Source organism: Macrobrachium nipponense, chromosome 16 (genome assembly GCF_015104395.2).
Source record: "Macrobrachium nipponense isolate FS-2020 chromosome 16, ASM1510439v2, whole genome shotgun sequence".
Classification (NCBI taxonomy): domain Eukaryota; kingdom Metazoa; phylum Arthropoda; class Malacostraca; order Decapoda; family Palaemonidae; genus Macrobrachium; species Macrobrachium nipponense.
Window position 1 is genome coordinate 3312970 of NC_087209.1, and position 12835 is coordinate 3325804.

General features: G+C 45.7%; 1 protein-coding gene across 1 annotated transcript in view; it reads right to left on the minus strand.

Annotated features, from left to right (window-relative positions):
- Positions 1–12835, minus strand: part of LOC135195523 (E3 ubiquitin-protein ligase AMFR-like) — an 83475-nt gene that overhangs the window by 27660 nt on the left and 42980 nt on the right. The window contains exon 8 of the mRNA XM_064221762.1: positions 11659–11804. Coding sequence (XP_064077832.1) covers positions 11659–11804 — 146 coding nt within the window. The remainder of the gene's footprint in view (positions 1–11658; positions 11805–12835) is intronic.

Genomic DNA, 12835 nt, shown 5'->3' on the forward strand with positions numbered 1-12835 from the left:
CGTATCCCTCTACCCTCATTCACTCATCCATTCTTACAGTCACACCAGGACTCGATGCTGTTCAGCCTGCGAGGGTCTGGGTTCGCTACACAACGTGTTGAGCAGCCACCACAGGTCCCAAGGAAAAAGATCCAAGGACCTGTGGGCAATATCCCGAAGGTAGAAGGAGGTGCATGTGGTCTGGTTGGACCAGACCCCTGCCTTCAGTACCTGCGCCAAGGAGAAGTTCTTGCGGACAAAGCAGCATCTCCTTCGCATCGAAGGCGGTGAAGTCCATTAGGGAGGGGATTGTGAAGGACTCGAACCGATCGTCAGGGAAAGAAGGGTTCTGAGTCTTCGCTACGAAGTTCGGTACGAAATCGAGCATCACGGATCCCCATCCCCTGGATGCTTGACTTCGCAGGAAAAGTCATGCAGTTCCCTCAGAGGAAAAGAAGGGAATAGTCGCATGACCTATCCCTCTTCTCGACTTCGATGATGTACAGTACCCATACTGGTCTGTCCGTCTGCAACGAAGTCTCTCATCCTCCTATCCCTTCTTCTCGGTAGTGGATGGGACACCGACACTCCATGGTGGGTGTCGAGGTATGGGTACTGGGACAAGCTATTAGTATGAAGTAATGATTGCTTCTGGAACAACCGAACTAAGTCCACAGCGTAGTTCGTAACTGACTCGGGCACTGACAGCTGCCGACTGACTGGTTCGGTATCGGTAGTGAGGCGAGTTGTCCAAGCATCCGAGTAAGTCACGTGACCTTCGCCCTTTAAAGGGTTATGCCGAGAGACCAAACAAATAATGTATTTGTTTGTCACCGATGCCAGACAGCAAGGTGATGATTCTCTTAAGGCATGTGCTCAACAGGCGAAAGTCAATTGCCTTCTAGAGACCGAGGTCCCTGAAGGCAAGACACTCTCATAGTAGTTGAATCTCAGCTAATGAGAAACAACACTATGTGCCGTTGAAGACGAAAGTAGACATTGAATGCATCCTACGTCTTCACAGCTGAATCGAGAGAAGGATTCTCAAGATTCTGAACCTGTGCTTACAAATGACTGAAAACGCTAACCGCTATTTCATTGCTGTCCGGTGAGGATCGTAGTTGCAATGAAAGCGGGGCGTTTTTCAGTAATGAAAACACAGGGGAGTACCGCCTGAAGAACTGCTTCTCGTGGGCTGAACATTTGGAGTAGAGCTGGCAGGTCAGGGAGTAGGCAATGTCTTCCGATATATCTGTTAATTCGGGGTGAACAATGAACAATTGCACACCCACGAATACGAGATATTTTGGAGACAAACTCAGGTATCTGCAAAAATCATTCGCATTATCGTAGTGCGATGCAGCGGGAGACTAGTACAGACTTCTGTTACCGTGCGGTAAACAGAAAAATGAAGAGTCCAAGAGATATCTCTGTTGAAAATTCTCGCAATGTCGAAGGCGATGAAATCGAGTGTCACGGCAGTAGATGGTCATTCTTGTATGCAAGAATCCCCGTTAATCAGGAGACCTAAGTCCGTGATTGTTGGGCAGATACACGGTTTGGTAGTCAATCAATGCAGGGGAGAGAGACATAACCGACCGTGCATCTCGGAGAGCCAGCTGATACTGAGTTGCCTCGGGCAGTTCAATACGCAGTAGCTCTCGCTGACTCGTCATCCTGAGTTGCCAGGTAATCCATTCCACGAAAGAATGCGTTCGGCTAGAACCACCGAGCATAAAGAACAGATATGCTCAAGCAATTAGATTTAAACGAAACGGATTTCGGTAAATACAAAAGCTGAGTTGGTGTTGTCGTGACAATACCATAAGTATCTAAAATCGAAACTGGTAATATGGAGGAGTAATGATAGTTTATATTTGACAACATCTCCAAAGGTTGTGTGTGTGAGAGAGAGAGAGAGAGATTGGTGGAAGAATGAATGGGAGTGGTTAAATGGCGGTCGGAAGTATGTCTGTTGTGGCGTTTTGTGGAAAGTCAATGGAAGTCTGTTACGAGAGTCGAAAACAGTGAGACGTCTGGTCAAGTCAGTGTCGGTTTTGGCAGCAGTTGTCCTTTGGTGTTTCGTTTTTTTGGTGGTAATTGATAGATTTTGGGGTTGTGAATTTGTTGTGCGTGTGTCTGTCTGGTTGTGGTGAGGTTAAGAAGGTTTTTGGTGCATTTTCGGTGTCTGTTAGTGGTGGTTGGGGCAGTGTTGGTTTTGGCGGGTGGTTGTGCTTCTGTGAGTTGTGTGGTTGTCGTGTTCTTTCAAGCGGTTGTTGTTCGTTTGCAGTGATTTGTTGGGTTATTGAGTTTTTGTGGGGTTGTGGGTCTCGGGGGGGTTGGTTTGTGCTTGGTTGTCGGCGGTGGTTGTGTTGGCTAGCCTATAACCTATATCCAGTGGACAGCACAGCCTAGCCCTAAGTGTCAAAAGCCAGAGGTGAGTACCTGTTTGTGTTTTTTGTTCTGTATGTAGGTATTGGGGCAATTGTCCTGCTGTATTTTGTAGTGTTAAGTGGAAAGTGTGATTGAGGGTGGGTTTGATAGCTAGACAGGTTAAGTTTATGTGGGGAGGTTACTTGTTTTTTGTAATCCCGCCACAGTAACTTCTGGGAGGTTGCAGGCAGCCCCGAGTTGCAGTTCAATTAGGATACTAGTCGTCTCGGTCACAATCCGTAGAATTAACTACGGTATGCGCCTACACCCCGGACAATTCAACTGCTTAACAGAATCATGTCGCGAGGGTAATATACGTAGTATATTGTAGGTTTCTGTACAACGACCTCCATCCTAAATTCTTTTCCCTTCGAGAAATGAGAATAAGGATTGGAGATCGACCGCCTTCGATCTCTAATAAAGAGTGAAGGAGAAGTCTTCCCCGAAGGAAAGCTTCAATGGTGAACAGAACACCGAAGACGATAGTTCAAGCCAAACTGGATGTTCCCATCCGTTCTTCTCTATTCCAGGATTGATACTGTGAGATATCTTCCTTAGCGGCAGTCTTCTTCCAAACGCTAGAAATTCTAGGAATTCGAGCATTCGGCAAGGTTCCCGATTATCGTAGTAACAATTATTGGGAATTCTCGTCTAGCTCACTTTGGATCGTGGTTTCGCCTACGTGTTTGGAGATCGTAAAAACTTCGAACACTGAGTGCTAGAAATTCTGCAGAATTCTAAGTACTCGGCGAAACCACCACCGAATTCGTCAAACAATTATCGGCTGGTGGTCCTCTCGATTCCCGTAGAAATCGAGGATGGGGCAGGATCCCTCCTCAACGACCGGGGCTTACGTCAGGTAGGACCCGAAGGTCCCCCGGTAGCGCAGTCCCGAACGTGGGGACCTACAGAGAAATCTCTGTAGGATCCCTCCCCTTTCCCTCGTAGCCGTAAGGAGAGAGGGAATGGGGGGGGGATTGGATACTCGCTCTCCTTCCCAGTGGAACTAGCAATTGGAGAAGAGTAGGAGCAGCCATCAGAGTCTGGGAAAACGTATCGTCAAGAGAAAACGTTTTCCCGAGGAGGGTTACGAATTCGCACTGTAGGTAAGGGTCTGCCGCCACTGTGAACGTCGTCTTGGTGGGGCTGATCGACACCTGACAGGGGAGAGCCGATACCGTCCTCCGACTCATTCCAGTCCTCGTCGAGGTCGAAACCTCTCAGGAGGACCGAAGTGGTATTCAAATACGGTGTCCAAAGACATGTAGAAACGCCGCTGTCGCTGAAGAGGAGGAGGAAGTAGCTTTGAAGACCGTCCTGACTTCAGTGAATCCTCTCGTCCGGAAACGAAAGACTCCACCTGGTCAAGAACAGAGTTGGCCAGCTCTGATCGCGGCAGACCCACCGTCAAGCCCCTCGAACAAGAGCATATCCCGAGAACCTCCCCCTTCAGGAGGGGGAACAGCGACAGCCCTCTCGGTCTCCTCCTGCCATTTGTGCGTATGTCCTGGTCGGTCCGAAGATCGTACCTGGTACTTACGGTGTCGTGACGGGGGTCCGTGCCGGGGGGGTGCATTGTCCCATCACGATCATCCCGTTGGTGGCCTCGCTCTTTCTCGGTGCAAAACGAGGAAGTGCCAAGCACCGATCCAATTCAGATACCAAAGAAAAACCAAAAGGGATACTCAAGTAGCTAGTAAGTTTCCAAAATCTGGACGGAGGTGCTGCAAACAGGTGTTCCAAGCAACCGGCGACAGAAAAAAATTATGAAATAGAAAAATGGGAAATGATTCCTGAAATTACCCGCCTCCCAGCGGCGGGAATGGGTACTACACTTGGAACCTCTCGCGAACGAGAGACCGAGCTGGAACCTAGCGTAGCGGCAGCGCCGCTAACCCAAGGCGAGAAAGTACCGGTGCTATCCGATACCTCTCTAGTCCCCACCTCCTTCTTCCTTGTGGAAGGAGAGACGGGCCCTGTTCTCAAAAGAGCAGGACGACTGGCAGAAGCACCCCCCCGGGGCCCTTAGAAGTTCCCGAAGGAGCCTTCTTAGGGGGAAAAACCCGGGTTACCAGCTGGTCGCTGCGAGAGCGGCCGCTGGCCTGGCGAGTGTCACCTGAGCAGCTCTCACCAGCCTTCTGCTCCGTGCCACGGTCTTGGTGCCGAGCGAACTCTGGCGCCAGAACTTTGGCTGCACGGTCTCCCGCGGGAGACCGTACACTCGGAACCTCTCATGATCTAGAGACCGAGTTAGAACCTGGCGTAGCGGCAGCGCCGCTAACACCAGGCGAGGAAGTATCGGTGGTAGCCGGTACCCCTCTGGTCCCCGTCTTCTTCTTCTTCTCAGAAGGAGAGACGGGCCCTGTTCCCGAGGGAACAAGAGGACCAGCAGAAGAACCCCCCGTCCCACCGGAGTGAGACCGTCCCTTCGAAGGTCCCGACGGAGCCTTCTTAGGGGGGTAGGAGGCAGCCTTCTTTTTCTTCGGCTTGGTAGCCTTAGAAGTCAAAGGGGGAGAGGCGGCAGCAGACGACGAAGAAGACGACGACGACACCTTCCTCTTCTTCGTCAGCTCGCGCAGGACAGGCGTCAGATCCTCCATCCAGGACGGAGCCGGGGCAATTGCCGAAGCAACACGGCCCGGCTGCACCTGTCCGGAAGGACCTGAGACTAGGGCAGCACCACCATGACGAGGAACGACGTGGGCAGGAGCGGGAACAGCAGGAGCGTCACGAGCGGCTGGCACATCAGGAGCGGTGAGAGTGGCTGGGCCAGCAACAGCATCAGGTACGGCAGGAAGGTCGGGCGTCCCAGGCGGCTTACACTCAGCCAACAACATCCTGGGTACCAGTGGCAGGTCCGGGGGGCTTCGGGCAGCGGAAGTCTGGGTTCGGCAGCACAAAGAACCCAGGTGGAGGCGGCACACCCCTCCTCGGTACGGCAGCAATCAGCCCTTGAACGGCGGCTGTTGGCGTCACCGTCATCACATGCAGGGTATATACAAGGTGAGGAGGGGCGGCGTACCCTGGGGTAGTGTTGTGGTGGTCACCGCTCCATGGGTGACTGGCCCCGACCCCGCCGGACGCTGAATCAACCCCTGGACACTAGGCGCGCCCTGCAGATCCCACGGACGCCCACACCTGTCCAAGGTCACTCGTTCTGCGTAAGCAACAAGAGGGTGATTAGTGGAAGCTGAGCGGGGAGGCAGGAAAGAAGACGAAGAATCGGTTACCAAGGGAGTCGTGGGATAGCTTTCCGACGACTTCTTGGCAGGCCTTCGCTTCCCCTGCCCCCGCACAGAATCTATTGCACCTAAACTAATAACGTTACGGAGCGAGAGCAAACGTGCCCTCTGCACCGAGCGCAAAGTATAAAGATTAATTCCCGGTATGAGCGGGAACTAATCCATAATTAATGTTGATGCAATGAAATAATATATAAAAGTGAAACAGAATACTGCACTTGCAATTCACTTTCACATAACATTAAAGGGAAGGATCAATTCCCGGGTAAGAGCGGAAATATTGATCCAAAATGAATATTGATGCAATCAAAAATAATATATGAAAATGAAAAAGAATACTGCACTTGCGATTTCATTTTCACACAAAATAAAAGGGGGAAGGATCAATTCCCGGGTAAGAGCGGAAAACTTGATCCATAATAAAAAAAATATATGAAAATGAAAAGGAATACTGCTCTTGCGTTCACTTTCATACAATTTAAAGGGCTCGTGCCGCGAGCATTTGCGCCCTCGGCCCCGAGCGCACAGGGCAAAATATAAATGAAAAAGAGTACTGTACTTACAAGTTTCATTTCACAATTTCACCCAGAAATAAACGACTCGGCACGAGTGCGCTCCCGCCCTCGACACCGAGAACATTATTCATGAGGATCATCTTCAGGAAAAGAGCAGTAACCGCCGCATCTATGGCGATAGCTCCATTTCTTGACCCACAATTTATTTAATTAATGAAAATGAAAACAGAGTACTACTTACAATTCATTTTCAAACGAAACAAACCAGTAGTAGAAACACAATATAAACAAAGCATACGACGATGAAGTGGGCAGAGAGCGATGACGAACACGTCCTCCACACACGCGGCCGAAAGCAAAAGTGATTCTTCACCTCTCAGGCGCGCGGCGCACGCACGATCTGACAAGCAGTTAACTACCGTTCTCCCCTTGTTCGAAGCTTACGACCGTTCCAGCTGCCGCTAGCTACTTCCTATTGTAAAGGACCGAGGGTTTGTATTACGTATTGGAACAACTATATTTTCGGAAGAGCGGCAGGTGGCGGCTCACAAGAAAGAACATGAAAAAACATCGTATTTGATAACGTGAAGGGCAGTTTCAAAAGCTGCCTTTGTATCATATTTCTGTGCAGAAATAAAATTATCTTACACGTAATACATTTTCATACACATTTTAAACAAAAGCATGAACATTTATAAATCGACACAACCATAGCTAAATTTGCACTTATGTAACTATATTTTCGGCATAGAACAGCGTCAGAGGCATATATTTTACCCTAATACCTACGTAATAACTCTCCATAAAATTTGTTAATATAATTTGCATAACCTTTATGGTCTGAACGGCATTTCTACAAATGTATGAACTCGTTAGACAACGGCGCTAGCGGCGCTGTTAATTGAAAATTGTGCCGTAAAAATACCTTTAAAATGCCTTATTTTTTTAATGAATATTTTTGACGACAGCCGTAAAACCGATTCGCCGTTGAGCGATTGCGCCGTTAACCGCGGGCCGCCTGTACTGAATTTTCATATTAATTTCATGATTAAATGCACTTTTTGTGATAAAACTATTAAAAAACCAGGTATCAGCAGATTTAGTGGGTATGAGTTTGAACTATCAAAATTGGCAGCTTTAAGCATTTTTTATAGGGGTTCTAAGTATTTGCAGAGTCTAGCTATTAGTGGGGGGGGGGGGGGGGGGGGGTGTGGGGGGGGGGGGGGGGGGGGTCTGGTACTCTTCCCCCCACAAATACAGGGGTCCTCCACTGTATTATTGGCTCAGCTGCTGATCCCCTGTTGGCGGATGACTCAAGGTCAAAGGTGGGTCCTATGTGGACGCTGCAGAAGTCACTCAGACTGTCGAAAAGGAAGGGCGCCTCTCCATGCAGGATTCTGATTGGTTGGAGGAATCAGTTGCATGACGTCACTACTTGCCGAATTGTCATTGGCTACTTGCTGTTGAGTGACGTTATGCCTGGTGGTCTGGTGCTTCTTGCCCTGGGGCATCTTGTTCGGTGGTTGTATCTGGTGTGGTATTATTGAGTTATACCACGTTGTCTTGGTTTAGGCTTCTCCGTACGCTAGTCGGGAGTAGGAAGGCTTCTTATCAAAGACAAAGTCTTATCAAGGACCAAGGATGGCTTCCAGCAAGCATAGTCTTCTTGGGTCTGGGGCATTGCCAATGATGGTGTTGATAATGCTGTCATGGGATGGAGCATAATTATGACAGGTGAGGGCATGGTTCTTGATAGCACCCTCTTGTACATGACATGATATCCTCTTTGCAAGCCGCAGAGTAGTCATGCCAAAATATATTCCAGGACATCCGGAGATAGGGCATTGATATTGGAATACTACACTGGAACAATTCACGGGGTCTCTTGTCGGGGTGAGGGGTTCTCCCGCATCATCAGGTACAGAGTTCTTTTATTCTTGTAATATACAACAAACTCTATGCTTTTTCTTTCCTTGGTGGCAGTGACATTTTCCATTATGAGTGCATAAAGGCCTTGTATGTCTTCATTTTTATACCATTTCTCAAGGAATTTCTTGATCTCATGGTTAATGAGCTTATTACAGTACCCGTTGTTTACGAGTACTTGAGAGGCTCTGTCTAATTCCTGATATGTCCAGCCAGGTGAAGCACTGTGACAGGGCCCATCGTACGTAAGCCCTGACGGTGGAGTTCTTAAATCTCTCAGGACACTTGCTTTCGCCTTTCTTGAATCTCGTAGGGCACTCGCTTTCGCCATTAAGGCACATTCCCAAATTAGTTTTCTTCGTGCAGACTGAAGTCCTGTAGCTGTCTTCTGTCTTTGAGATGAGTACATTAAGAAAGGGGATAAAGACTGTAGAAACCAGTCATCTAGGTATAAGCTTACCTTGATGCCCATCAGGTGAAGCCATTGTGATAGAGGGGCAAGTACTCTGGTGAGGACTTGAGGGGCTGTGGGAAGACACCAAAGCCCAGGACCTGAAATCGGAAGACCCTGTCACGGAACACAGAACTCGGATACTTCCTGGAATCTGAGTGTACGTATTGGGATATGGAAGTAAGCATCTTTCATGGCGATGGATATCATCCAGTCTCCCTGGCAAAGAGCAGAGAGAACTGAATGGTTTGTCTGCATTTTAAACTTCGATGTCTGCACAGAGAAATTCAGAGCACTGACATCCAGTTAAAACCCCTAAGAGGATAAGTCCTTGACCACATTTACAGCTCTTTTCACAAGAGCCAAAACCTCCTTTGAGAGGGCTAAAAATTTCACTGAGCCTTCTGAATAGGCCTTCAAGGCTTCAAGGCAATTGGAGAAGACGCTAATGGAGGTTTCTCCTTGAATGAAATTGAGTACCCTTCTCTAAGTATGTTCAGTACCCATGGTTCTATGGCTCTTGCTTCCCATCTTCTCCAAAACTGAAGGAGGCTGACATCCACTGGGGTACAGAGGACTGGATCCTCACTTGCTAGAGGGGTTCTGAATGGGAGAGGAGAAGAAGAAGAAGAAGAAGAAGAAGAAGAAGAAGAAGAAGAAGAAGAAGAAGAAGAAGAAAAAAAGTTTGTTGGCCAAAAAACCTGGGATCCATCCCTCATGGCTTTATCAGCACAAGAAAGTACACCATGTCAATCTGTTGCAACCTTGTCCCGAAGGGAAGGGCAATCCTCCATCTTTTTAGTCAAGGCCCCCATGGTCCAGTCAAGGAAACTGAATATTTCAAACACTTTAAAAGTGTCCTTCACTAAATGGTCCAGTTCCATGGGGAAAACATGACCTTGCCCAATTCAAATGAAGATCTGCATGCAGGATCAATCAGGATGGAGAAGTCCCCTTGGGAGGAGGCAGAGACTCCCAAGAAAGGTACTTCCCTGGTCGCATACGTGAGATTTCTTTTAGAAAGACGAGGAGGATGAGAACAAAAGTCTTGCCCATTTCCCTCTTCTCAGATAATCAAGTGTCAATGCCTTACAAATGTAAAGATAGTTAGGAAAATAGCATATGCATGTATATAAAAAAAGAGAGAAATCCACTGATAGATGGATGGATAGTCAGATGAATAGAAGGAGAGAGAGAGAATTGCACCATAAGTGTTTCTTGTAATAACCCAAACAAGTGAGGTGTTTATCGAACTGGCTGCCATTGAATAAATGCATTCGTTGCTTTATGATAACGCTATTGGATTGACTTTTCACCTGCCACTGAAACCAAGACACTTCTGGTGACGTCATAAGTCACACCCATCGAAGGCGGTGTTATCCACTGACACCCGGACAATAGCAACAGGTTCGGTTGAGGGAACTACTCGTGGGCAAACCCCACTGACTTCCCTTGGACTTAAGGTTTGCCTTCTCCCAGGTTTAGGAGTTTGGCATGGACCTCCATCTAGGACCATCAGTGGGATGAGCAGCCACCCCCTCCACTAGCCAAACACTTGCACCAGAGCCACTAATACTTGCCTTGTCCAACAGGACCTTCACTGAAGCTCCTATTTGAGCCATGGTGTTCACTAAGGTATCAAACTTCTTGTCAATCCAAGAATGGCAATGGCACTAAGGTCAGGGGGATGGGAGCCAGGTAACAGAGTAGAAGGGAGCATAAGAGAACTGGGAATTGGAGAAAAAACGGTCAAAGTTGTCAAAATAACAGTAATTTAAGTGAAGACGAAACTGATGCTCTAGCCTCGGCTCTAGCAGCCGCCTTTCTGTCTAGCTTTTTCTAACTTGTTTAAAGGAGAAGTTAAAATTCTCTCCACTTTCTGTCATCCAAGACCTAGTCTTTACACTCCTCACATGTCAAGTCAGGAGAACATATTTGTCTGCGGCAATGATAAATTGAATGTAAGTCATATTTAGAAGATGTCAGGCTGATATTCCACGCATTGCTGCAAAACCGGTTAGTAGAAACATTTAGTGTCTGACATAAGTTACAATCCAATAAAGAAAGTCATACCAAGCTATGCAAATTTAGTGTAGAGGCTACCAAAGTACAGAATACTTCACCAAATCCTTCAAGTATAGGTAAGAACATCCAGTGAACAATCCTGACAAATCAAAACATAGCTGCTTAACAATCGTGTTTGGTCGTTCAGTGGCAGAATCTGAGCTCTTCAGCTATGTTGTACCTATACTTCCCCGTAAGTTGGCAGGGCACTTACCTGCACCAAAACAACAGAGCGTTACCACAAATTTCAAATCTAAAGTTGCCGTTTAAGTAGAAACTAATAGCTATGTAATTACTTGGTAAAGATTGTTCACTACTGAAATGTTAGAATCAGCAGTGTCAGAAGGGTAGGGGGAATGATTCATGCTAGCAAAGGTAAATAGAATGGTGGCTGACATATGCGCAAAAAGTTATAAAGATTTTTAGTCTTTCTTCAAAATTTATTATGAGCAATTAATTTCTGAAAGAATACAAGTACAGATTTATGCAATGAACAAACAACAAGCCAGTTTTTATCAAATCTTTCTCAATTACATGTATGCAGAGAGTTGAGTGCAGTTTTGTAGCATTACTAAATTATGAAAAAAAAAACCCATCTGTTATGGCAGTAAATGATTATCTCTCAAACCAATTTTATTATTTATATCTCAAAAGATATTTTGCAGACTTTATGGATATTTATAGAAGTGATACAGATGGGCACCAGAAGGAGTTGCATGTATATAAGCAACTTGGCACACAGTCAGAAAAGCTTATGAGACATACTGTTTTTGAAATAAAAAAAAAATACATGTAATTAAGTATTTCATGTAGTTTTACAAATAAATCTACAACAATGCTTTCCTCCTTTTATATATTTTAATTAATAAACAGCTTCTTTGGAACTTTTTGCAAAGTGATTAAAATTTTGTCAAGAGAATTCAAAGCCTGTACAAGTTAGAAGCAGTTATGGACTGAGTATATTACACCTGAATCTATTAATATTTCAAACTTAAGACAGTTCTGAGAGCATGAGTTTAAGAAAGAGAAAAAAATAAAAGAGCCATACCTTGAACTATCATGAGTTGAAAACATGGGTGGTGGATTAACCATTCGTTGCTCTAAAATATTATCAATTGTTATTTCAAGAGAATGTGTGTGCCGGAGATCTTCTAAAATATGAGCATATAATACATCTGGGAACATTTGTTGTACCTGCAAAATAGAAAACCAAATAAGCAATTTTCTCTCATGCATATAAAAGTAAAAGACAGCACTATCAGAAAATTACATCCTGATAAGCCAATTAATTATTTGTGGCATTATTCCTTAGCATAATAAAAATTATTTTATTATAATAAACAATTTTTAAAAAATTCTAGATATTACAAATATACAATTTTTGAAACATTCTAGATATTACAAATATATATATAACATCTTTATAATAAAAATGACAAATTTTTAACCAATTTGTATTTTTCATAACTTACAAACCTGAGGTCTTAACATTAGGAACAAATGAAGTTTTTGCAAGCATAATTGTTAACCAAGTAATTACTTGGTAAGTTACTTACATAAAATTTTCAAATTATGTTTTTTCCCAGGTATACAAACGGGAGCCTTTTGTTTAAGAGTATTCCCCAAAAAAACCTGAACTACATTACCCTTACAAGTGGTGATAGAAGTAAATAAGGCAACTAAAACCTGGTCAATATAAAATTTTATTGTTATAATACAATTAAGTTTGTTCATACTTACCTGGCAGATATATATATAGCTGTATTTTCTGAAGTCCGACAGAATTTCAAAACTCGTGGCACACGCAGTGGGCGGCCAGGTGGTAGTACCCATTCCCGCCGCTGGAGGCCTCTTGCGGCTTTCGACATACCCCCTCCCTGATTCCTGGGAGTCCGATAGCGGTCTAGGCCTAGAGGCATTATGGGGCCGATCTGACGCCCCCTCCACAACACTAGGGGCACGATCACGCACTTGCACTGAGCCAGTTTCCAAGGCTTTCACTTTGGTCTCTAGAGTATGTAGAGACTCCAAAATAAGAGAGAGGGCATTACCTTCTCCCGACACAGATTCAGGGCCCGAAGGCAACACAGGTTTAGGAGATGCAAAATCTACAGGTGTTATTGCAGGAGAAACATTATCACCCTTACCTTTGGTATTACCACTCCTGGAGGAAGACCTCCTGATCCTATCGCGTTCCAATTTACGCCGATAGGAATCATACACCC